This window comes from Punica granatum, chromosome 3 (assembly GCF_007655135.1).
Source record: "Punica granatum isolate Tunisia-2019 chromosome 3, ASM765513v2, whole genome shotgun sequence".
NCBI lineage: Eukaryota > Viridiplantae > Streptophyta > Magnoliopsida > Myrtales > Lythraceae > Punica > Punica granatum.
In genome coordinates, this window is record NC_045129.1 from 13777002 (window position 1) to 13800459 (window position 23458).

General features: G+C 38.0%; 2 protein-coding genes across 4 annotated transcripts; one reads left to right on the plus strand and one right to left on the minus strand.

Moving 5' to 3' along the window:
* Positions 1-6007: 6007 nt before the first annotated feature.
* Positions 6008-7376, plus strand: LOC116198926 (VQ motif-containing protein 11). The gene has a single exon (XM_031529198.1). The coding sequence runs from the start codon at positions 6321-6323 to the stop codon at positions 7011-7013; it is 693 nt and encodes a 230-aa protein (XP_031385058.1). The 5' UTR covers positions 6008-6320; the 3' UTR covers positions 7014-7376.
* Positions 7377-11601: 4225 nt separating this feature from the next.
* On the minus strand, positions 11602-20527 carry LOC116199560 (protein TSS). Of its 3 annotated transcripts, XM_031529955.1 has the most exons (24): positions 20036-20527; positions 19851-19909; positions 19592-19684; positions 19331-19403; positions 17964-18302; positions 17724-17788; positions 17500-17631; positions 17355-17396; positions 16745-17257; positions 16505-16659; positions 15914-16415; positions 15779-15841; positions 15582-15683; positions 15184-15486; positions 15009-15101; positions 14756-14857; positions 14551-14655; positions 14333-14466; positions 14064-14247; positions 13854-13985; positions 13664-13776; positions 13483-13564; positions 12812-13385; positions 12580-12740 (listed from the first exon to the last, which is right to left on the minus strand). In XM_031529955.1, the coding sequence occupies exons 1-24, from the start codon at positions 20103-20105 to the stop codon at positions 12706-12708; spliced, it is 4065 nt and encodes a 1354-aa protein (XP_031385815.1). In that variant the 5' UTR covers positions 20106-20527; the 3' UTR covers positions 12580-12705. The 3 variants fall into 3 exon arrangements, with proteins under 3 accessions (XP_031385812.1, XP_031385813.1, XP_031385815.1); XM_031529952.1 differs by having other exon boundaries at positions 11602-13385; positions 20036-20526; XM_031529953.1 differs by having other exon boundaries at positions 11602-13376; positions 20036-20525.
* Between the last annotated feature and the right edge of the window lie 2931 nt (positions 20528-23458).

A 23458-nucleotide genomic window follows, 5' to 3' on the forward strand; every position in this document is an offset into this window, starting at 1 on the left:
AGATAATTCGAGCAATACAAGTAAATGACATGAATAGAAGACCACATATAAGCATTACCTCACGATATATATCGATTTATACATGGAGAGACATCATCTCCAAATCAAAATTATATATTTTTGAAATGGCTAAGAGCTAGTCTCGTGATTGATGGAGGATATGATTGGATGGCGTCACGCATGGTCCATCTCCCTTCCATCAAACAAACAAAAGGCGCACTATTATAGTACGTATGTGTTGTAACTTCAATCCACAAGGAAGCACAAGAGAAAGATCGAAATATGGTATAACAAACAAAAAGAGAATTTTATGAGGAATAGGTCTTAGTGCAGTGGCAAAAGACGCAGCCTGAAACTAAGAGGTCCTAGATTCGAACCTCACTAGTGGGATTTATGTATCTCTTTATTTAACTTTATTTCATTTTATTGTATTAGATTTATGTGAACACGGCCGAAAAGAACACTAGAAAGACTTGTGATGGAAAGATGAGAGGAATGGCTGCACATGTCAAAGTGCATTCCCTCACGCAAACAGAAGAAGGAGAAACCAACAGAAGATGTGGGGAACGAGACGGGTGAAAGTGCAAGCCAAAATTAGAAATTTTCTTCTTTGTTTTTTTCTACATAATAATTGTCTATCTAGTCTGCTCATTCTAGGAAAAACTTTTCCAACATCGATTTGGTATGGGGATAAACTTTTATTTTTGCTTTTCAAACATCTTTGTATAAATTCAATGGCAGAAATATGCAAAATGGAACTTAATCAATGAGGATTTGTCTTCTTTTCCCTCCATGTCTAATATACAGGACAAAGGAAAGAGAAATATACACTTTTGAAAAGTTACACTTAATCTCTCAGTTCCTTTTTTAATTAATACAGTAAGAAACTTGTATTTTCTTTTCTTTTGTTTTTTTTTCAACATCTAGTATTTAGAAATCAAATGTGCTCCGACTAATTTAGATTTGAGTTGGGTTACCCCACCAAGGGGTAAAATTATGCTAATCGTGGATTTTTTTTTTCATTCACAAGATTTTAAGCCGACATCTTGCTTGATATAAATAGATATCGAACCACTTGAACTGATCATAAAAATTTGTATTTTCACTTCGACCATATTATAGATACATTTTGCACACGGAGTTATATGGATTTATGAGCTTGTGGAGTTTATGGGCTCGAGAAGAATAATCTTTCGTGAAAAAAAAAAGGAAAAAAATTTCAAGCTTCATTTTCTCTTTTCCTACTTTGATACTCTTCTTTCCAATTTTTTTAGAGAAGACAAAGAAGAGAACTAAGAGCAATGGCGTACGTCATCGCCTGGTAGTCAAAAGGTTATAGGTTCGATACTCAATGAGGCTACTCATGCCCCTTTATTTGCTAATTAGGATTTTTATTTCATTGTATTAAGTCCACGAACCTTCCTTGTAATAAAAAACTATATATAATGTAATTTAGACTACTCTCGCAAGAACGTCCTGCGTAAGTCTTTTTTATGAATCCTCAGCTCTCGGCGAAGCGTCTTTTGGAGTCTCCCCATTAATATATACTTTGACTTTTAAAATTTTTATTTTCAAATTTTCATAATTATTTTCTTTTATTTTTCACTTCTTGGGAAGGCTACTGTTTTGTAGTAAACTAGTTTTCTATCATGTGTGTTGCATGGGTTCGTTCTCATATATTCTTATATACCATTTCTTATTGTAATAATTTATCTTTTTAAACAAAATTTTCTGATTAAAATAATAAATTTTGAAATATTAATTATAATTTGAAATATTTATATTAACATTTTTTTTAAAATTAGAGTAAGTTTTTTTTGCCACATAGCAAGTTAATTATCATAATAACATTTTGAAACTATTTATTCAATTGATATACATCATGATATCGTTGTTGATTATCAATATAGATTGACATATACTAACTTTAGTACTTAGAACAAAACTTCATTTCGCTCGTCTTTTAAAATAATATTTATGAGATTCTTATTTTTAAAATTTTATTTTTTATTTTATATACAAGTTTAAGCTCATAGCGCTATATCAGAATATTTTCCATTTATAGGACAATAATTTTTTTGAAAAAATATATTTTTATTTATAGGCTTAAAACATTTATTTATCATTTTTATAACAATTATTCTAAATTTTGAAAATTATATTGGCTTATTAATACAATAAAATATTTTTAATAATTAATTAAATTTTCATACGATAATTAAATAATAAAATTAGAAAATTTTGCATGATTCAATATATATTTTACAACAAACAATCCCAATTAGCAAGCATTATATTATATATTTATTTAATAGTAAGTATATTAGAGAGATTTGTTGTAAATGACATCCTCATGATAAGTTCATATATATTTACTTCATTATCCATTTTTTAAATATGCAAATTTTGTGACATCCTTTTTACATTTTTTATATTTTCATAAGCTCATAAATAATAATAACAATTTTAATCTTATAATAGAAATTACGTCAACATCCAGTTAAATAATTAATATTGACATGATTAAATCAACTCTATTAATTTTTTAAAAAACAATTTGTTCACTAATGAGATATCATTTATTAATGTAGGAATCAATTTTAGTTATATGACTATAAGTTCGTAGAATTAGCTATTTATTATCAATTTCTTGGGAAATATTTATATGAAAAGAATAATCATTTTTTTAGTGTTCTATCTTTGTATTATACGTAAATTCATCTTTTCAAAATAGTTTTTTAAAAATACTCATGAATCATAAAATTATCAAAAAAAAATTAAAAATTTCATAAAATAATGTTAGAATAATAACATTTGATGAAGTTGGACTAATTAATTTATTCAATATTTTGTTAAATTTCTCTTTCAAATTTGATTTATATATTTTTATACTCAATTTCATATATTTTAATTCCTTTCACAAGCCAATAGTTTATGGTTTAGTCCTATATATGTTCAATAAATTGTTTTTCAATATAAGTTATATAATAATATCCATTAAATAATTCATTATTATATAATAATTATAAATTGACCATTTAACCCTACTAACCATGATCCTATTGAATGCAAATTGGAGTCACATTTGTTATGCATTCAAGCATGCACCCAAGTTAATTTTACTTATATATAGATTCTTCCTTTTCAATAATATGTATATTGTTGATTAATTGTAATTACAATCTCAATATTGTGCACATCAGATTTTTTAAATTAAGCATTATCGATCTTTTCTATTTTCCAAACTTTTGGGAGTAATTTTTATATTATATTCTCCCACTTTACCTCTATGTATATTAGTTAATTTTAATGACAGTTTCGTTATCATGCACATTTCATTTTAAAACTAAGCATTATAGATCTTATTTTTAATATTTACCTATATCACATATCATTATTTTCTCTTGAAATGAATAAAGATTTTTTTTTTGTTTCTAGCCAAAGCCACAATAAAATATTTGAACATTTTGAAATTTGATTTATAAAATATTTACTAACTTTTTCACATTAATATTATTATTGAAAGGTTAAAAATGTGAACGCCCGTACAACACGCGAGTCACATGACTAGCTACTTTTCCATCAAACAAAACATTTGAAATTGTGGCTAGCTCGAACTCTCAAGTCAAATAACCCCAATGGGACTCGAAAATGACAACCAACATTAATTATTGACAGCTAAGTTTTGCTTAATTACTATATGCCGATTTAAATTTTAACTGGGCACCCATTAAAGGATTTTTCTTTTTTGGTTATGAGGATGGTTATGGGTCTAGTATAATTAAATAGAAATTCTAATAATAGGTAATAAAAGGACACAGGTAGTTCTATCATGAGAATTGAACGTGTAATGTCTTGATTAAAGAAATTTAGAAAGTGAATAATTTCGAGAAGTGATTCCATTCCTTAAGCAATTATATATGAATCCTTGGAGTTGGTATACTGTAGTCATTTCAAACATCGGAAACGATAATCAATTGACTCAATACGAGTACGCAAACACGATTCCACCCGTATCTGAAGCAGTAAAATTATACGGCCAGGAAGGCAAATGGGAATATTAAAAAAAAAAAATTCACAGGATGGAAAAGGAAAGGGGCTTCGGTGGGCGCTCTGACGGGTCAGAGATCATAGCAGCATAGCAGCAGTAGCAGCGGGAAAATGCAATGCATTGCAATGGCAGCAAGATCAAAGCGTGAATGAGTCTTAAGTCTCCCCCTCTTCTTGATCATCATCTTCTTCTTCTTCTTCTTCTTCTTCTTCTTCCGCTCAGAGGGTCAGAGGGCACCACCAACACCGCCACCTCGGTTCTTGCTTTTATGTTTCAGTGCCCCGCTGACCCCGCAAGCTCCTCTCTCCCCCCTCTCCAATTCAATGCCATTCATTCCTCCCCTCCTTTAATTATTAACATCCTCTCACCTTTTCAAATTTCAAACCCGATCATATCACATTATTAACTCTTCCTTTTTCTTTTCCTTTTTTTTTTCCAATTACGATGAAGAGACATGAAGCTGGGTAAAGAGAAAATGTAATGAAGAGGGGCACAGCAAGTTTTCAATTATGATCAAACTCAAATTCAGAATTTCTTGTATTCTTGCTATTGCAGTACTTACACCCCTTATCTCTCTTCTTCACATTTTTCTCTTTACCATTGCATACTGATTGTTATTTTATAATAATTACGATAGCATGGTATGCTATCCCATGTTTCCGTTGCTTTGTGTCTTGTTTACAATATCAAACAAGTTATATCTATAGCTCTCGCGTGCAATAAGCAAATCGACCGTGACCTTCCGCTCAGATGGCTACACAAGAACTAGTTACGTGGAATTTTGAAACTCTTGATCATGTAATGTTAGTTTTTTTTTTCCCTGTTTATTTAGATGTATGAAATGTATCTCAGTTCTATAGAACTCATTCGTGGACGAACTTTCTGTTCTCAACTTATGATATGATACGTTCATTCACATGAGGTCGACCGTTGAGGAGTTTGCCAGGCCACACATGAACTAGTTCCATGGTTTTGATGTGATACGAAATGTATCAAAGAAACGAGAGACACCCTAATATTAATTAGTGCAGGAACAGTTCTCAAACTTGCTACGCCCTTTTGGATCATCGAGAACAGAATTTTTTGGGGGGAAGGCGAAAGGAGAAGTGTGTCATGGCACGCTATACATAATGGCTAAGATTTAGGAGCCTTTCGGTGCATTTTTCTTGCTTAGAAGGAATATATTCTTATATGAATATTATTATTATTATTATCAGATCGCACTGATGGATGGTTTCTAATGCTTAGCGGAAAGGAAAACTAAAACCTCTTCAAACAGAATATGTATATAAGACTCCCAAGAGTTCAGACAACATATTATTTCTACACCCTGTAGTTGCAGCTTCACCGACCAAATTAATATATATTACATAGCTCTATCTATTAAAAACTTGAACTTAATTTAATTCTTTTTTTCAACCAAAAAAGGGAAAAGAAAAAGAATTTTCCCAATGTATTATGAGCTAGCGGGTATAAATGATCACCAAGTTATATTATATCAAGTGCACGATGCTTTGGAATTTATAACTTCGATTTGGAAAGATTTTTTCCACCGAAAAAAGAAAATTTCGAGAGATCCAGCACATTGAGCAAAGGGGGACAATAACCAGATTTTATGGTAGTTATTTATTCATAACGAGACCGAAACCATTGCATAATATGTCAAAACCAAGACCAACGCTGCAACATGGAAAGAGTTTCTTCTTTCGGTTCGACGGTGAGGTGATGTTCAGGCTAGCTTATACTCATCTCGACCTACTGCTACTACGTATATCTTTCGAAAGAAAATGTTTAAATATGTATATAACAATTAAATAAAGTCGTATATAATGGAAAAGAGGACAGCACGAAGCTGCATCGACGATCATGGTTTTGACTTTTTTATACCACACCATAAAGATAAAGTCGCCTCACTCGCAAAGACAGTGAAAACTGAAAACTACCTAAAAAACAATTTAAAAAAAAAAAAAAAACACACGCACACACACACGAAACCCAAAAGTGATAAAAGCTTTTCTGCCTGTCAACATTTACTCAACACAACATAGTTAACGATAGATTAATATAAAATCAAATAAATGGGAAAAAAGAAAAGAAAATTAAAAAATCAAAAAGAAAAAGGGCAAAAAGGGCCAAACCCCCACCTGTCTCCTCCAGCAATAAAACCCCCTCACCTCGTGCCTCTTATCTTCCCGCTTTTAGCTTTCTCAAAGAATCCCATTCCCTCCCTCCCTCTCTCTCTCTCTCTCACGCCTAAAGCGAAATAAACATGCAGCCTCCGACTTATGGACCCGACCCGACATCCCCCCACACTACATTCGTCCAGGCCGACCCGTCCAACTTCCGGTCCATCGTCCAGAAGCTCACCGGGGCCTCCGACGACCCCTCCGCCCCCAAGCTCCCCCTCACCCTCCCCTCCCGGGCCGTCCAGAGACACCCTACCTCCTCCTCCTCCTCCGCCGCCGCCGCCGCCGCCGCCCCTCCCTCCGCAGCCCCTGAAGTGGCCCCCCGGAAGCCGCCGGCCTTCAAGCTCCACGAGCGCCGCCACCGGAAGCTCGACCAGATCCAGCTCGGCAACTCCAACAGCAGGATGATGACCTACCTCTCCTCCCCCTCTGCCTACTACTTCTCCACCGACAACGCGACCCCGGCGCACCGCCTGGCCCCCTCCCCGTCCTCCACCTCGCCCTCGAACTTCGGCGGGCGCCGGGGGTTCGGCGGCGGGGAGATGACGGTGATGGTGTCGCCGGTTTCGCCGCTGGATCTCTTCGCCGCCAGGATGAGCCCGCGGAGCTCCCCCTCGTCGTTGCTCTCCCCGTCTGAGCAAGAGGAGAAAGCCATTGCCGAGAAAGGGTTCTACTTGCACCCGAGCCCCCTCAGCACTCCTCGTGGTGCCGAGCCCGAGCTCCTCCCTCTGTTCCCCCTCCACTCCCCCCGAGACAATCCCGACCAGCGGTCTTGATCCGCTACGATAGCAAAGTATTTTATACAGCAGTGACACCATGTTATCATGACTGGCATGACCAACTCACTAACAAGAGAACATCCATCCCATCCCGCAGGTGGTGGCGAACCGAGGATTTTAGTGCGATCAATGAGATTAATTGACGGACCGGACCACTCCTAACAGAATCGAGTATATAAATAGCAATGTGTTCGGATTTGATTGTTCTTTTGAGCGTAGGTTTCAGCTTTCATTATCGTCCAATGTATTGAGGATTTCTTGGTATCGGTTGATTCGATGGGTTTTGCGAGTTTGGAAATTTGATTGCTTTACGTAATTAATTAATTATGTTGTTCATTTATATATTTTATTTAGTTCTGAGTTCTGTTTTTTGGACTTTGGTCCGCTGGAATTCTGCAGCCGCAAAACGTCAGAGTTCATTCACCTCAAGTCACGGGACACTGACGTACGCCCACGCATACACGTATAGATACATACACATGTATATTTGGTTTTTTCCCCATAAAATAATTTGTCATCCAATTGCTAAACAGTCAAAACAAATACGTACCAAATCAGATTGATTGAGGTGATTTAGCGCCCACTTTCTTGAGTAAATGTCTCGGATCATAAAATCTTATGATTAAAATATATCCAAAATCAAAAGAAATTTATGTATTAGTGGACTGACATGACTCAAATTTGAATTAATTAAATCTATTAAATTTTTGAATATCATGTGATGTATACTAAAAATATGTCCTATCTAATGTCAAATGATGATAATTACTTATGAAAAAAAAATGATGGTTACTGATAATATTGCATTACAGTTCTACACTTCAATTCTTGTAGAATAAAAACTAATTTTCCCAGGAATTTGTTATTTGTCCTAAAAAGGGAAAGAAGTTATTGTTGAATGATGCTAATATTTTACCCAAAAGACAAAATGATGGCCATAATGTTGCGTTAGAGATCATTTCTTGTAGCAGAAAACATAATTACTTAACTCTAAATAGAATGGTACTTATTGACAACGGTTTATTCATTTCGAACAACTGAACTCTCTACTTCAAGCAACCATGCACATAGTGATAAGATGGATTCAGAGAATTACTTCTCAGTTCTCACTAAATTATGAATTAAGCGACTGATCAACTATATATACGTGCTACATAAATATACTTATCGATGGTATTTGGAATCTGCAAGATAAAGATTGTGATTTATAATTTCTTTGGGTGAAATTCGCATACGTGTTTACATTATAGGGCGTGCTTTCTTGCTATGATTCATATGGTGCATCGACATAGTTTTGATTCAAAGGCTCATCAGTTTGGGTTTGAAAAGGCAAAATCATGTTGACTTCATTGAAATACTGGTCTCGACTGCACGTTAGATGAAAATTTGATATAATACGAAAATTATAACATAAAATCGAACATTACCCATGAAATGGCAAGATTTGGTACTACTGTGAGATTCAGAAATTGAAAATGAATGTTGCTCCATTTCAGGAGTAATACGTATATACATTTATTACATAGCATTTATTTTACTGCTAGCGATACATATATCTATACATACACAACACACACACACACACACACACACATATACATATACCTTTAAATTTAATTGAGTGCATCTTCAAATTCAGGCTAAAAAATGAGTAATTATTCTTTTATTATGCAGTGATTATTCTCTTTTTTTTTCCTAGTGATTATTCATGCATCATTCTTTTTCTGGGGCAACCTGCTAGACATTTAGCCATGTTAGTTCTATTATTCGGACATTAATGTGAACTTAATTCATCGTAGGATTAATGCAAGTTGGAGATAGCTAGGAGCCGTTGGATTTAATGACCATAATGATGAACTGAGGTAATATATTAATGGAAAGAACGGCTAGGATCTGTCCTCGCGTGCTAACTGGAAGATTGCAGCAAACAACAAAAATGAATGGAAAATGAAAAATACAGTTCCTATTTCAAATTTCGAAATTGGTGTTCAGGACTACAATTTTCAGATGCTGGCATTCCAAAATTTAAGAAGGGATTCTTATTTTATTTACTCCACCAAAGAGAATTTAACAGTTTTTTTTTTCATCTGTTTAAGCTTTAAACTATATTTCTCTCTTATCCGTACGAAACATAAAAAGTTATTTTACGAATTCTTTTAGACCAAGGTCGGAAAAGGTCTAAAGAAAACAGGCCATTAAGTTAAATAAAGCTTGAGAAAATGAAGTGTAATATAGTAGCTCACGCTCTCGTCTGCTTCTAGATTCGATATTCATTGTAGGACTATCCATGCCTCTTATTAGCCAAGTTTTCAATTTCCATGCATTAGTCCCATGGGCCATCATTATATATATAGCACGTACGTGTTGCCCTGGCCAAGATGAATTGACTTGAGATCATCCTCACCGCCATTCGTCTTGTCACCTCTGAATATCTGCTGATGCTTCCAAAGTAATGCAAGAGTGATCGTAAATTTATCTTAATCAATGTATATGCACTGCAATTATCGTCAGAAGTCTGACTTATGCGTTTATCTATATTTGTATATGAACTAAAGTTAAAGTCAAGTTGATACTTCAACGGCATGGCAACTGACTGGAGACTAAAACAAGTTAGGCCTCAAAGATGTATCAGAATTAACAAGACCGCTAGTCCTTATTGAGTCATGTCGCACACGAATATCGGGTTCTCTTTTAGCAGTATAATAAGTTTTACTATTTACGTATTGGCAAAAAAGAAACAGTGATTTTTCACAGGAAATATTGATCAGTGACTCGATCAGTTAAAGAAAATATTCAACAAATTTCAAGTAGAGTACAAAGTATCGGTAGTGTCGTGTCAAATATATTAGTTGCTTTCTTGACTTTGATAATGATTTATACAATGCATATATATTTTATATTTGGAAAAGGCTTAATAAAGGGAAGTGCATGAATTTTTCCCACCGAAAATGACATAAAAGTAGTCATTGCTTTTTCAACTTGGAAGATTAGAGGTGTAATCTGATCTAACCCAATCTAATCTCCTCCTTAATGATCAAAGGAAAGGGACTGACAATATGTGCAACCTTATCCCAGGACTTTTTAATTTCACAGTTGCACAACGTCGAAAACCCCTTCTTTATTAAATTATATAAAATATGCTTGAAAGGATTTAATAATAATTCCTATCACTTCTTCCTCCTATATTTTATATATATATATATCTCCCCTAAAGATTTCATGGGATTTACCATTTCAAGTAAAACATTATTTTCATATATCAATAAACAAAAGGGGTTTGTTAGGGCAGATGATCGTGATGCTGAAATCTCGACATCTTGTCCGAACATAGTTACACTAACAGTAAGCTACCCACTACAAAAACGCTAGTGAGACAGAGGCTAGTTTTACCAGGATTTTCTTAAAGCACATCTACGATAGTTACATTAGGCCACAAAGAGAACTCTTATCTTAATAGAACTGAAGACAATTAACATGGATGCCGAGCTCTCAATATCGTATATGGCATGCATGAGTTCTCCATTAACTCACACGCACGTCGTTGATATGAAAATGTCGATATTTTCTAATTTCTGAATCCTTTTATGTGGAACGATTACTTTCTTTGTTTTGTGTGCTCCTAATTCGAGATAATGAACTCCCTTTTGATATGATCCGCCGTCAATTAAGCACTGAACTTGGGGACTCTATCCCAAAGGTCCCGATCATGTTTGTGATGCACACTTAGTTGTAGTTTCACTCTTACTTCATGTGTACTACTCACTGTTTAGTAACTTTCGTGAAACTCTCTCATTATCAAAACCAAAAAAAAAAAAAAAAGGTCTAAAATCTAAAGGGGAAAAAAAATTGTCATCGTGGACAATCTTTAAACCATTAGTCTGCAAATATCTTCATGCAGATAATCTAAAGTACCAATGATGATGCATTATTATGGTAATGATTGCAGATTTGTGCCTTTCCACCATCTCTGCAAGTTCTCTTTACCCACAAGGATGTGACATGTCTGAGCAAAATGACACTAACCCCTACCTGTCAAAATTCTCTTTTTATTTTTATTTTGATTGATGTTTGTGTGGTGATCTCTCCATCAAGATGATTGGGAATGCAGAACAACTATTGGTGAGACATTGCTGAAAATTGAACAGCCGTTAGTGAAACATCACCTTAGTTCTCCTTCCCTGATGCAGCCACTCATCAACATCATATTAAATCATCATCATCACTCATCAATTGGATTAGGACATTTTTATTAGTTGGCTGCTCCTTGGTTCCTGGGGATGTTCGTTTACTGTGATTATTCCTTTCTCCTTAATTATCATGACCCGTCCGTTGTGAGCTCGAACAGCAAGCGATGTTAAGCTAGTAGAGAGAAATCGATATACATTGGAGTCATATTTAGGAAAGAGAGTAGTGCGATGAGTCCTTTCTCTCAGCTTCCCGGGTTGAATGAGCTACTTTCCCGGCTTGCTAGTTGCTTTAGCGAATTTACATGGAGTCCAAACTCAGTGTAATATCTAGGAACAGGAGAAGTTGGCTTAAGAGCGTAAACCCGAGGACGAGCTGTGTAGAGACTGAAGCAGAAACGAATACTCGAACCAAAACAGTCTTATTGATGTCATTCAAAACTTTCAACAAGATGAAATATTCAGGACTTTCTACACCGTAAATTTTTCGAAAGCACCCGCATATGCAGACTAAAACCAAAATGAATAGAAAGAAAAATGGATTGATCACTGAAGTTCTCCCTCCCCCCTTTTCTTTTAACCATTTCTCTACAGTGTTATGGTGTAAGCTTCTTCCCTGTTCTAAGAAACAGAATCATGATTATAGGTGTAAGGCTCTTCTCTGTTCATCTCTTCTTCATCGAACCGAAGCACAGATGGACTGCTGGTTGTACAACCCAGCCACCCCTTGAGGAAGCTGCTGCCGGCTCCTCCTCCGCTTCGTAACCACGGTAAATCCTTCTCCATCCCCTGTCTTCTTCATCGTATTCGGCTCCTCACTGTTACTCGATTGAGACTTCTCTTCATTTCCATAAAGGATCTTTATTATCGCACTATCATTTGCAACGGCTTCCGAGGAATTATCTGCATACTCGATACTCTTGTCAGACGTGGGCCCGCTCACCGGCTCCATCCCGTTCTGGACGGACTTCACGATGAAGTTGAGCAAAATCTGCCGAGCAAGCTCTGACTTTTCTGACACGGAGCTGCTGTTCTTGGACTCACTATCTTTGTTAACTTCATCATTCGGTTCTTTATCAGACTTCTCCGAGCCTCCTGAACCTTGATCAATCGTGTCAGCTTGCAAAACTTTCCTTGGTATATACTCTGGAGCGTGCGGGTTCATTATTCTAGGAGCTTGGTATTTCCCTTGACCAGGCTTCATGCGGAAAGTGTGACTCTTTCCGTAGTATAAGGGCGATCTCGGTCCACGTGGAACTCGAGTGGCAACAGGTGGGACCCCCATTGGTGCATCACGAATGCTGGTGATCGGGATTGAGTTCATTGGTTGGAATGGCTCAGCTGCAGCAGAAAGCTTACTCCCATTTTTTTCTTTAGGCTTTTCCTCATTCGAGGCCAAAACAGGAACATCCTTGTCCTCGGAAGCACTCTTCTTAGTTTCTTCTTGATGTTCTTCAACTTCATTTTTGACAATGGAGTCACTGTTATTCGCATCACTATCTACCTCATGCGTCTTCTCCGGTGGAAGAATTTCGGGCACCTGCATTTCAACTTTCGCGTTGTTATGTTCCTCCTCTACGTCCATCTCCAACAATGGCTTCAGAACTGTACCTGGCGGCGCTAGAGCGACTTGTTTGTACGAAAGAGATCTGGAAGCAAGTGTTGCCGGAGATGTTAAGACTTTAGCGATGGGAGCCTGAACTTTCTCCTGCACTGATCTGATTGCATCTTCTCCACCACTGGCACCTGCCTTCACCTGCTGCTTCAATGAAGAGTACAGATCTATCACGTGGGCCCTCGGTCCCGACTTTCTTGCTGGAGATATGGTTTCCCTCCCTGAGCTACTTGTTGTGTTAGCGTTTGAGTACTCTGAACCACTTATTTGCAGCTTCGAGAGAACAGGCCGCTTCCTGTTGGATTTGCGGCAATTGGTGTTGCCTGATCGTCCTTTGGGATTGGCCTCTTGCCACCCTTCATCCGAAGTTGCTTCTTCAAAGCTTGTTAAAGTCGGCTCTTGTCTGGTACTCGCATCGTCGCTTTCTTCTTGCTCATCCTGATGAATGGCGACTGGTCCAATTGCTTCATCTGACATGCCATGAGTTTTCATAATATTGCTTTCTTCTGTGATATCGTCAGCTATTGTATTGGCGTGCACTTGATTGGCATTATCAGTAATCTGCAACAACTGACAACAATTATATACAGTAGTAAAAGGTCGGGCAATTTGCAAGTCCAAGGGATCGTATAGCCAGAAAAAGAACTACAGTTCCAAAGTTTTATACCTTTGCACGTCGTTGCTTTTTCTGCGCATCGGTCCTCTTGATTTCCTGATCGGGGCTTATATAGTCCAGAAGATCGGACACACTGCAAGAACATATAAAATAATTTTCGATAAATTCACCTAATAGAACACAAGGAGTCAGGAGATTGTTAACACCGGAATAATACCCTCATCATTAATACCTAAGATGCCCTTTGCTCGCAATAGATGCATCTGGCTTCGGAGTTCCAGTCCTAGCAGCCTCCTGCTGCTCCAGAGCCTTTGACTCAAAATATTCAAGCCATGCAGCAGCATCCTGATCAAGGACCATATATATTATAGCTCGTCACATCCTTCAATCTCTTCCTATTAGCTTGATGAAATCTAATTTACCTGAGTACGAAGGTCCTCGGGCCCAAGCTTGTTCTGAAGAATCTTTAGCGTGGTTTGCTCGTGCTGGACGCTCAGAGAGTATGCCTCCATCAAAGAGAGAGCTATTGCTATAGCATGGAAGCTTGCAGCGGTCTGCGGGACGTTATAATCCCATTAATAAAAGCTTAAATTTGCTTCAGTGAAAAGATGATGGTATAGATCAGGGTAAACCTGTATATGGTCTTCTCCCAGTAATCTTTGATTGCACTTGAGAGCTTCATGAAGGTACCGGAGAGCCACATGGACGTTTCCCATGCCCTCTTCCATCATAGCCACATTAATATATGTTGCAGCAGTGTTTGGGTGAGAAAGTCCGGAAGTGAAATGAAGAAGAAACAGAGCGCGATTTACATATCTGTGAATTAAGCATGAGGTTCAGTAAACCAGAAGATCACTCTGTTGGAAAATAAGCAAGAGAAGACATCATAATTATGACTTACTTCAGAGCCAATTCGATGTGTTGAAGGCGGTAATAGAACACTGAGAGGTCACCATAGCTTTTCATCGTGTCAGGATGATCAAGCCCGAGCTCCCTCTCATTGATCTCCAGCGCCTTTTGCTGATAAATCATTGCCTGAGAAAGAGGTCAATTCCTTCAGTCTCATAGAGATATGAATTCTATATTGTCAATATATTCGTATTGGAATGTTTGAGCTACCTGATTGAAATCTCCCGTATGATAAAGAACAACAGCTAGGAGACTGTAAGCACTTGCTGTTGTCCGATGCCAGGGCCCACAGACAGCAATCATCTTCGCCAGTGCCTACGTTTAAAGTCCAAAGCAAGCATGTCATTCCCATGCCATACTAGGAAAAAATTTGCTTAAGTCTTGTTGCATTTCAAATTTTTTTTCTGATCAGTACCTTTGTTCCGTAACTAACAGCTTCCTCGAGCTTTCCTTTATCAAGGGCGATCTTGGATGACTCCAGCAAGGTTCGGCCATCTGCTGAAGAGCATACTACATGCTGTAGTAAGAATAAATGTCAATTGATAAAGAAATAGTAATGATTCTCTAAGCCTATGAATTTCGATCGGTTTGATTGTAGTTTTTAAAATTGTAAAAGTACAGAAAATATCAAGCCAGCATATCTCCATAAAGTTGAGATCTTCCTATACCTTGCACACGGGAACCATGCTGATGACGTCGCATTTGCTGAAGGGGTTCGGAGATTCCATGTCATAATCTCTAGGAGCCAACTCCAGCCCAACCTAAAGAAAAGATAACCTATGAGTAAGAATCTTATGTTTTTAACATTGGAAACTTTACAGCCGTCAAGAAGCTTATATCTACTTTGTGACAAAGTCCTCGAAGTATCGAAAACTTCCTCAAGTGCTGAAACTCGTCTTTCAACGTCCAGCCAAACCTTCTTGCTAAGAATGTCCGTAACCACCTTAGTTTGAGGAGATGATCATCATTATCTTCCATTTCATAGCTTCCAAGCAGGAAATTAAGGGTTGAAGCAATGGCCTGGGATAAGTTTGCTAGGTTCTCAACAGATGCGATAACTGCTTTGAGAATGCGCTTGAAAGCTCGAGTAACCATCTCATGAACACAAAGTGATTGAATGTGTGGGAGTTTGTCTGCAAGTTCAACCTGATTCATGGAGTGGGATAAGCAGTTAAAATATGTTAGGAATATCAAGTTTACAGGTAGGGAGCTGGGAAGGAAAGTCTGAAAAAATCCCTTACCACACGACCTAATGAACGCATCTGTAGTCCCCTCAGATGCATGAAGTCTGTCAGTGTATGACCATCCACTGGGGAGAGCTCAAGTGATGCGAAATCTGTCACCTGAAGCGTGTCAAAGATAACTTTTATCTAGGTAATAGAGAAACTTGTGAAACATCTGATTGATGAGCTAAGAATGAAAGGGAACCAAGCAGTACCAGCTTCGGTAAAGCAACTTCATCGTAATACTTATATGCCAGCTTGAAAAGTTCGTCTGCAGACTGTCATAAGAGGCAATTAAATTAAGGAATCATTTACACTAATAGTTAAACTAGCTAATTGCACATGCATACTTTTGAATGAAGACCAGTTCCTGTATCCTTAAGGCACAAGAAAGCTTCCTCGGAGATTAGCTTCTTCAATTCAGTCTCATTCTCGGTTTCACCATTGGTCTGTTCAACCAACTCAGACTCTGTGCCCATTGTTTTCGACACATCTTCTTCCCTAACACCATTGTCAGTGTTTGGCTTTTTGTCCCTCTTCTTTAACATCTTGAACTGCCTTCCAAGTCCTTTGACGGCTTCTTCAGCATCATCATTTTTGTCAGGACTTTTAGCTCGGTTCTCCCCCGGAGTTTCCTTCTTTTGCAGATGCTGCAGCCAACAAGAACCAAGCTCCCACCGGACAGATCTTTCAGAAGGAACAGGGTTTGCCTCCTCTAGTGCAACCAAGCTTTCGTTAGTTATGCCCCTGATTCGGGTCTTGGAATCTTCTGACCCATCCAGAGCTGAATCCTCTGACTGCCCTCCTCCCAATAATTCAGCATCATTCGGTTTGTGAAGAAGAACTCGTAAGCTGCAAAGAAGAAATCTTTCCCCATATTAGCCCACATGAAATGCAACAGTTCTAAGAATTTCGCACATTAGTCCCTCGACAAATCAAACCTGTTGATGTTCAGGGAATTAGATCCTCCATTTGGTTGATCCTCAATTTCGAGTTTGCCAGCCTCAAACTTGCCCTTCTTTATGTTGCCTACAACTTTTACTTGTGCAACGTACCCACAGTGTCTCACAATGACACTTCCAAGCGTTTCCCTGTCCTGCAGAAAGTTTGTTGATTTGTTTCTTCTCAGTTTTCTGTCGGGGACAAGAAGAGAAAATCACAGCTTGGGAGCAAGAACTTACACGAACCACAACGCTTTCATCTGCTGTAACCCCTTTGAGAAGATTCCTCTCAACAACTTCTTTCGAACATGAACTAGACGACTGAGTCCCACCGAGCTTAGCTTCACTGTCACGTTTCACAATAATAGACAAGTCCCCAACCCGTTCGTCTTTAACAACTGTTCCCAGTCCATAACTCTTTATATCTACAGTGCTCGACACAGAATCTATGAGACTACTTATTGCTGAAATTGCTTTTAAAATTGACACGTCAACAAATTGGCTGTGGAGTAGAAATGCCTTTCGATCCCGGACCACCCTCTCCTCCTCGGTTTTGCATGGAAGGCTACCCAAAATCGCGAAATCTGTTGCCCAGGACCGGTGATTGTACTCACGGTTTCTGCCCTGACCTCCACCATTGCCTCCCCAGCTCTTGTCCTCTGTAGGTAAGGGGGTGAAGTTGGCGGGAGACTCGGCAACAGAAGGAGGGACAAGCCACGTGTTTGCCCGAAACCCAAACGGAAGATTACCAAACTGGAAATAAGAGGAACGATTATAAAGGAAGATCAGACCCATCCTGTCCCAAGAGAACAGTGAAAATGAAGTTGCAATGCCTAAGCAAAAGTTTCACCTTATTGTGCTCCACGAAAGCCTTCATTAATAACTCATAAGCCTGAAAATTTTACATTTTTAGACAATATTGACCCAAGATAAAGTCCGGAGCTCACCAAGATACCCAGTTCAAAGATGTAAATATCAAATGCAATGTTACTGACATTGGTGAAAGCTCGACTGAGCTGCTGAAGAAGATCGACCAGCGAGTGGCTGTGCAGGGAAAGCTTCCCTTCCGTGTAGAACCCTTTCACTGATGCCACTGCATTCATCAGCTTCCCATTGCATATCTTAATCTGCAACCATTCCACCGACTCTCACTCAAAATGTTCCAACAAAAAAAATCACCAACAGTAAAATGTTCCATTTTCCGCAAACGGAGTCGCACCTGAATTTCGAAATAGTCCCCGTCCCGCTTCTCTACGACATCCTTCCTTTCACACCTGCTTAAACCTGAAAACAACCGAAACCCGCCATAACTTGTCCGCCAAGTAACAGTGGTTCCGCTGTTAGTTAATGTCGTTGATGGCATCCTAGTAATTTCGGCCATCCTCTTTTCCGGGCTCTTAGGGTTAATGGAAATCAGTCCGTAACCGAAGCAGAGTGAGCGAATGAGAGTGAAGCTTACTGAGAATGGGAGGCGGGAGGTGGGAGAAGGAGAAGAAGTCGTAGAACTCGGAGAGCTTAGGGGTCGGGTGGATCGCCGCCATGTCGAGTTCCGGGGAGACCGCCGAGACGGCCGGCTCCGACGGGCTCCCGCCCGGGGCCTTCCCATCGGACGGCGAGGGCGGGTGGTCCGGCGCAGGGTTGCGGGCCCTGCTCTTCTTCGCACGTGTGTCGGAGGGCGAAGGGAGCGGCGGCTGGGGTTTGTTCGTGGGCTTGGGCTTGGAGAAGCGTGTGGTGCACGCGATTATGTCGAGGAGCCGCCTCACGTGGGCCACCGCTTGGGCTTCCTCCGTGTAGTCCTCTGCATTAGGCAAAATTTCACCAGCCAACGCCCGGCCCAATTGAAATTACTTAATATAATGAATTAATAATACAAATACAACTATGTGCTAATGTTCATTAACATGGGCTTTTTCTTCACCATGGACAACATTTGAAGTTCCATTTAAGAGAATTTTGGTACCCCATTTCATATTGATTTTCATGAAAACCGAAAGAAACGGGAATTTCAGTCTTCTCATCGACGAAAATGTCTTCAGTTATGCATAAATTCACCTACGAGTAACATTCTTATGCACTCAATTAAGACATTTCCGAGCACCCGATTTTCACACAATCTGCTCAATGTAACAAAAATTGGCAAAAAAAAAAATTTCATAAGAAAACCGGCAAGTTTTGGGAGGAATATATTATATTATACGTATGATTTCTTTTGGGGATATATATATATATATATATATATATATATTTGAATTGCCGGCAGTGCAAATGATGCCGTAATTCTTGATTCGAGGATTGAACTTCACGAGAAAAACGATAATGTAGGTCCAAAAACAAGTGAGCGAACATCGAAGTGCTCACGACATGTACTATGTCTTCTAACTTCTACCCTACCATTTCTATATTGAAAAGGAATCAAAAGAGAGGAAAAAATAAAAGTTCTATTCGGGTTTGTGTTAAATTGAGAAAAAAATGTTACATGGGCTTGGACGAACACGTGATTGTTAATTTCGACAAGTTTCACTCCCGGTGAAATCAATGTGGGGCCAAAGCGTTGATTCTGACATCTCGTTTTCAACGTGCAAGAAATGCGCATGGACGACTGTTCAATATTGGAGTTTAGGTCATGAATCATGATGCACTTATAAACAAACCCGAAAGAACATTAATAATGGAGAAAGATTGTTAAGATTTAATTAACTTAACTTGCTTGATACAGCAATGCCCAACTAAATAAATGATGATTAAGGAAGTGAGACCCCACAATTTTAGTATGGTTGAATTACTGGTTAAAAAAAAAAGAAAAAGAAAAGGATACTTTCCACCTACCTTCAACCATTCTCAGCAGACATGGCTTGAGGGCAGCAACCTCTACTCTGTCATTCAATCTCTGCCCTTTGACCTGTTTCGACCAACAATGATGCCTTGATTAAATTAGTTTACATTCTCTCTTCCCCATCCCTCCTCCCCCTTTAACAAATTATTTTTTAATTAAAAATATCAAAAACATCCCATAGATTCAATCATCAGATGGAGAAGAAACGTAAAAATATATAGTTTTCAATCTCATTGAAGAGTACAGAAGCTTGCCTCATGAGACAGGGAATAGTTAGTCAGATGACATGTCTGCACATGGTTGTCCAGCAATCTCCTGACATCTAGAATCCTGTCAGTGGATATGCCCTTCAAAGAAAGAAAATGATGAACAGAAGTCATAATCAGCTGATGAACCCCAGAAGCAAAATCACAGAAAACAGATTGAGTTCTCCATTGAATTAAGTTTCTTTGAATCTGAAGAGAGAGGCAGAGGAAGAAGGGGTGATGAATGATAAATCTCAGCATTTAATACCTTGAGGACAACTTGGGTGTCATATGGGGTGATGACAGTTATGTCAAGGACACTGGGCACTGCACACCCAGAAACCCAAGAAAAATGGTAAGGAAAAGAAAAAAAAAAAAGACATCTCTGTTAGAATCAAAGATTATGTGAAGAATATTCATCCGATGTTAGATTCTGTTGTGTTCTGTTCTGACCTTTGTCTTCCTTTTTCTTCTTCTCAGCTTTAGCTTTAGCAGACTTGGCCTTCCCTGACCTTGGAGCCATTTTGGTCTCTCACTCACACCCTTTCTTATTCTCCCCCGAGAAAGTGAAAAGGGGCTGTCTTGGACAGATTCTCAGGATTGGTTTCAGATTCCTCCTAGCAGCCCATTTGGTTGGACACACTTTCAGGACAGAACAAGAAGGAGTCCACACTCCACTCCCCGTTAAGGATGCTATGTTCTTGATGAATGTAGAAGGAACAAGAAGAGATAGATATAGAGAGAGAGAGAGAGAGAGAAGAGGTGGGGTGAGGTGCTTTTTGAAGGAAATCTTGAGAGAGGCAATGGGGAGGATGAGGAAGGAGAAGAAGATAGGATAAGGGGAGGAGGGGTTTTGGGTTTACCCTCTTTCTGCCTTCGAAGATTTTGTGAGCAATCCTGACCTCTCCTTCTTGCTAGAATGCAATTACAGCACATGACTCGACCGCCCCCAATTTCAATATTTTTGCTGAAGTTCTATTACATATATATATTTGCCAACCGGGGTGTCCGGCCCAACTAGTCTCTAGATCCCGTGAACTTCTTGCAATGTACAAGACGGGTAAAACTGGACCAAGTTAACCTGGTCTCAAGGAATTTCAAATCTAAAATGGAGTAGACACTGATACTTCTTTTTTCTCACCAGATCAAATTTCTTGAAGTTTTTCCTCAAATTATATGAATTTTTATTTGCCTCTGCCCTCTTTCTTTCTTACATTATTATTTTATTGTTTTTATAATTGAAAATATCTGATGGGCCTATAATTGTTTGCTTGTGGCAAGAGGAGGTTGGAGGAGGGCTTCATAATTGTGAAGAGCCCAAAGAGGGGGGGGGGGGGGGGGGGGGGGGGGGGGGGGCCATGGACTGGGACAAAGCCACAAGTGAGGGACGGACTGATGGCGCGGGGTGGACGGCTGAGAGGGCGCCACGTGGCAGGGCCGGAGGTGGGGTCGGAGGTATCAGCCGAGTGATTTTGTTTTATCAGGTGTTTGCGTTTGGGGCAAATTGCCATGGGGTCTCTGAATTCTCATCTGAGCGATGATGGGTTTGGTGACTTGTGGTTTGGAATTTTGGTCAGAATCTTAATAAGAATTCTTCCCTTCCCAGTGACTTCTTAGGTTTTGAAGTCCTCAATCGAATCCTCCATTTTGTCACACTTAATGGTAATCTAGCGGTTGTTTTTAGCGTCCGATTCGACTGGAAATCGAAAGCAGTTCCGCGTATCGAGGAGGGTGATACTGTTACGAGCCAATAAAAAATATGGCATTGGCGTTTGTTCATACAAGGAACGGTGATTGAACTTACACCATGTTGTACTTTGAAAAATGACAATAGACGCGTAAGAGAGTACTAAGTTCAGGTTGTCTTTTCAGAAACATCAAACACCAGGTAAGGATTATTGGCACGCACAAATCAAAAGAGAGCACTATGTTTGCCTAAGGAAAGACTCGGGTTGCTGCACAACCAGTCCCTTTCCAAATTAGGAAACTTTTACCGATCAACCAATCGAATCTAATTGCATCACTAATTGCAACTACCACTAAAAATAGGAGAATATGGGTCTTGCGTCTTCTTCGACGTGATTCTTGCCATTTCAATATCAATGGCCGTAGAAGAAATCCAACTACTTTCAATTTCTTATAAGATGATCATAGGAAACGTGGGATGTTTGGTAGCTTAAGAGTCTTAAACTAAAAATAAATAATATTTTCGGAGAAATGAAACGAAGAGTCGAGAAACCTATGATTATTAAGGATATTTACGTACCATTATGTTTATGGAATTACCAGGTGAACGATCACACATGTATTTTCCCCCTTTTTATTATCATTACCCTTATGACTTTATTAAGGATATTTACATCCCATCATGTTTATGGCATTACCAGGTGAACAATCACACAAGTATTTTCCCCTTTTTTTATCATTATTCTTATGACTTTATAATCTTAGCCAGCGTAGGACCAGGTTAATAAGTATTGAAAAGTACGCTGGCTAAAGATTGTAGTTTTCTCCTTAAAATATTACTTATACAGTTAGTTTAATAATTCGAATAAATAATACTCAATCATTGATTACTTTAATATTATTCTGGTCTTATTATATTATATAATATAATCAACGATTAACGTGCTTACACTATTTTTTTTTTTTTTGGCACCATATGGAATCGTCCGGTTGAGATATTCGAGGAACTAATATCGATCTATTGCCAATGGGCCTTGTATTCTCGAAGCCCACAAAGGAGGTGGAGGCCCAACCACCGAAGTTGAGGCCGAGATTGACAAGCAGCAGGCTTGACCCGGTTCTCAGTCGTGGAGCCCGACCCAGTTCGGGCGAGCTTGGTGAGCAAATTCTTTTTTTTTTTTTTTTTTGGTGAGCAAATTCTTGTTTTGTTTGATTTCCTTCTCTTAGGTTTAATGTTGATGAATTAGGAATAATTGGATATAGTTTCTCCAAAATTGCTATAACTGTTCTCTTGATTAAATACTAGATATAGGTGGCTATAGGAAATATATATATATATATATATATATATATATATATATATTATAGCTTTTCTTTGCTATGCCTTAAGGAATAAGCAAACTCAAATTATCAATTTTAAACTCCAAATCATTAATGCCAAGATTCTTTATTTTTTGCCCCTAATTTACCCCTACTCTATCTTACCTAATTAATTCTAATTTCCTTTTATAGTATAATCTCTAGCATTTTTAATAAGATTCAAAACATCATATGGGATTTTTCTATCCATATATGGTTTCACAAAGAGACAAAATATTTTCTAGAAAACTATTGGTGATCATAAAACCCTAAAACCCTAAAAATGCTAGAGATTATATGGTAAAAAGGAAATTAGAATTAATTAGGTAAGATAGAGTAAGGGTAAATTAGGCACAAAAAATAAAGAATCTTGGCATTAATGATTTGGAGTTTAAAATTGGTAATTTGAGTTTGCTTATCCTATGCCCTTAGAGCATAGAATAGACAACTAATTAAATGGCTTGTGCGATGCACGAATTTTATTTTTGAGCACTAAATCTAACAATATTTTTAAAACAATATCTTAACTTAATCATTTTGATATTTCATATTTTTTTTTATTTTTCATTATCATGTTGATGTTTATATGTATAAAACATAAAAGTATTTGAAAATAATTATAAGAATATTTGATATTTCTATCCCTATAAAAATGTTATTGTATTTTTGTAATTTCTATTTATTATTTAGTAATAATTTTTTAAGTAAATTGGTTCACAAAATTTTGAATTTTTATTCAGTAAAGTGTTGTATTTAGATTAAAAAATTTTCATATAAGTTATAAACATTGAAAATTATTAATTATTACTCTTTGGATCACCAATACTAATT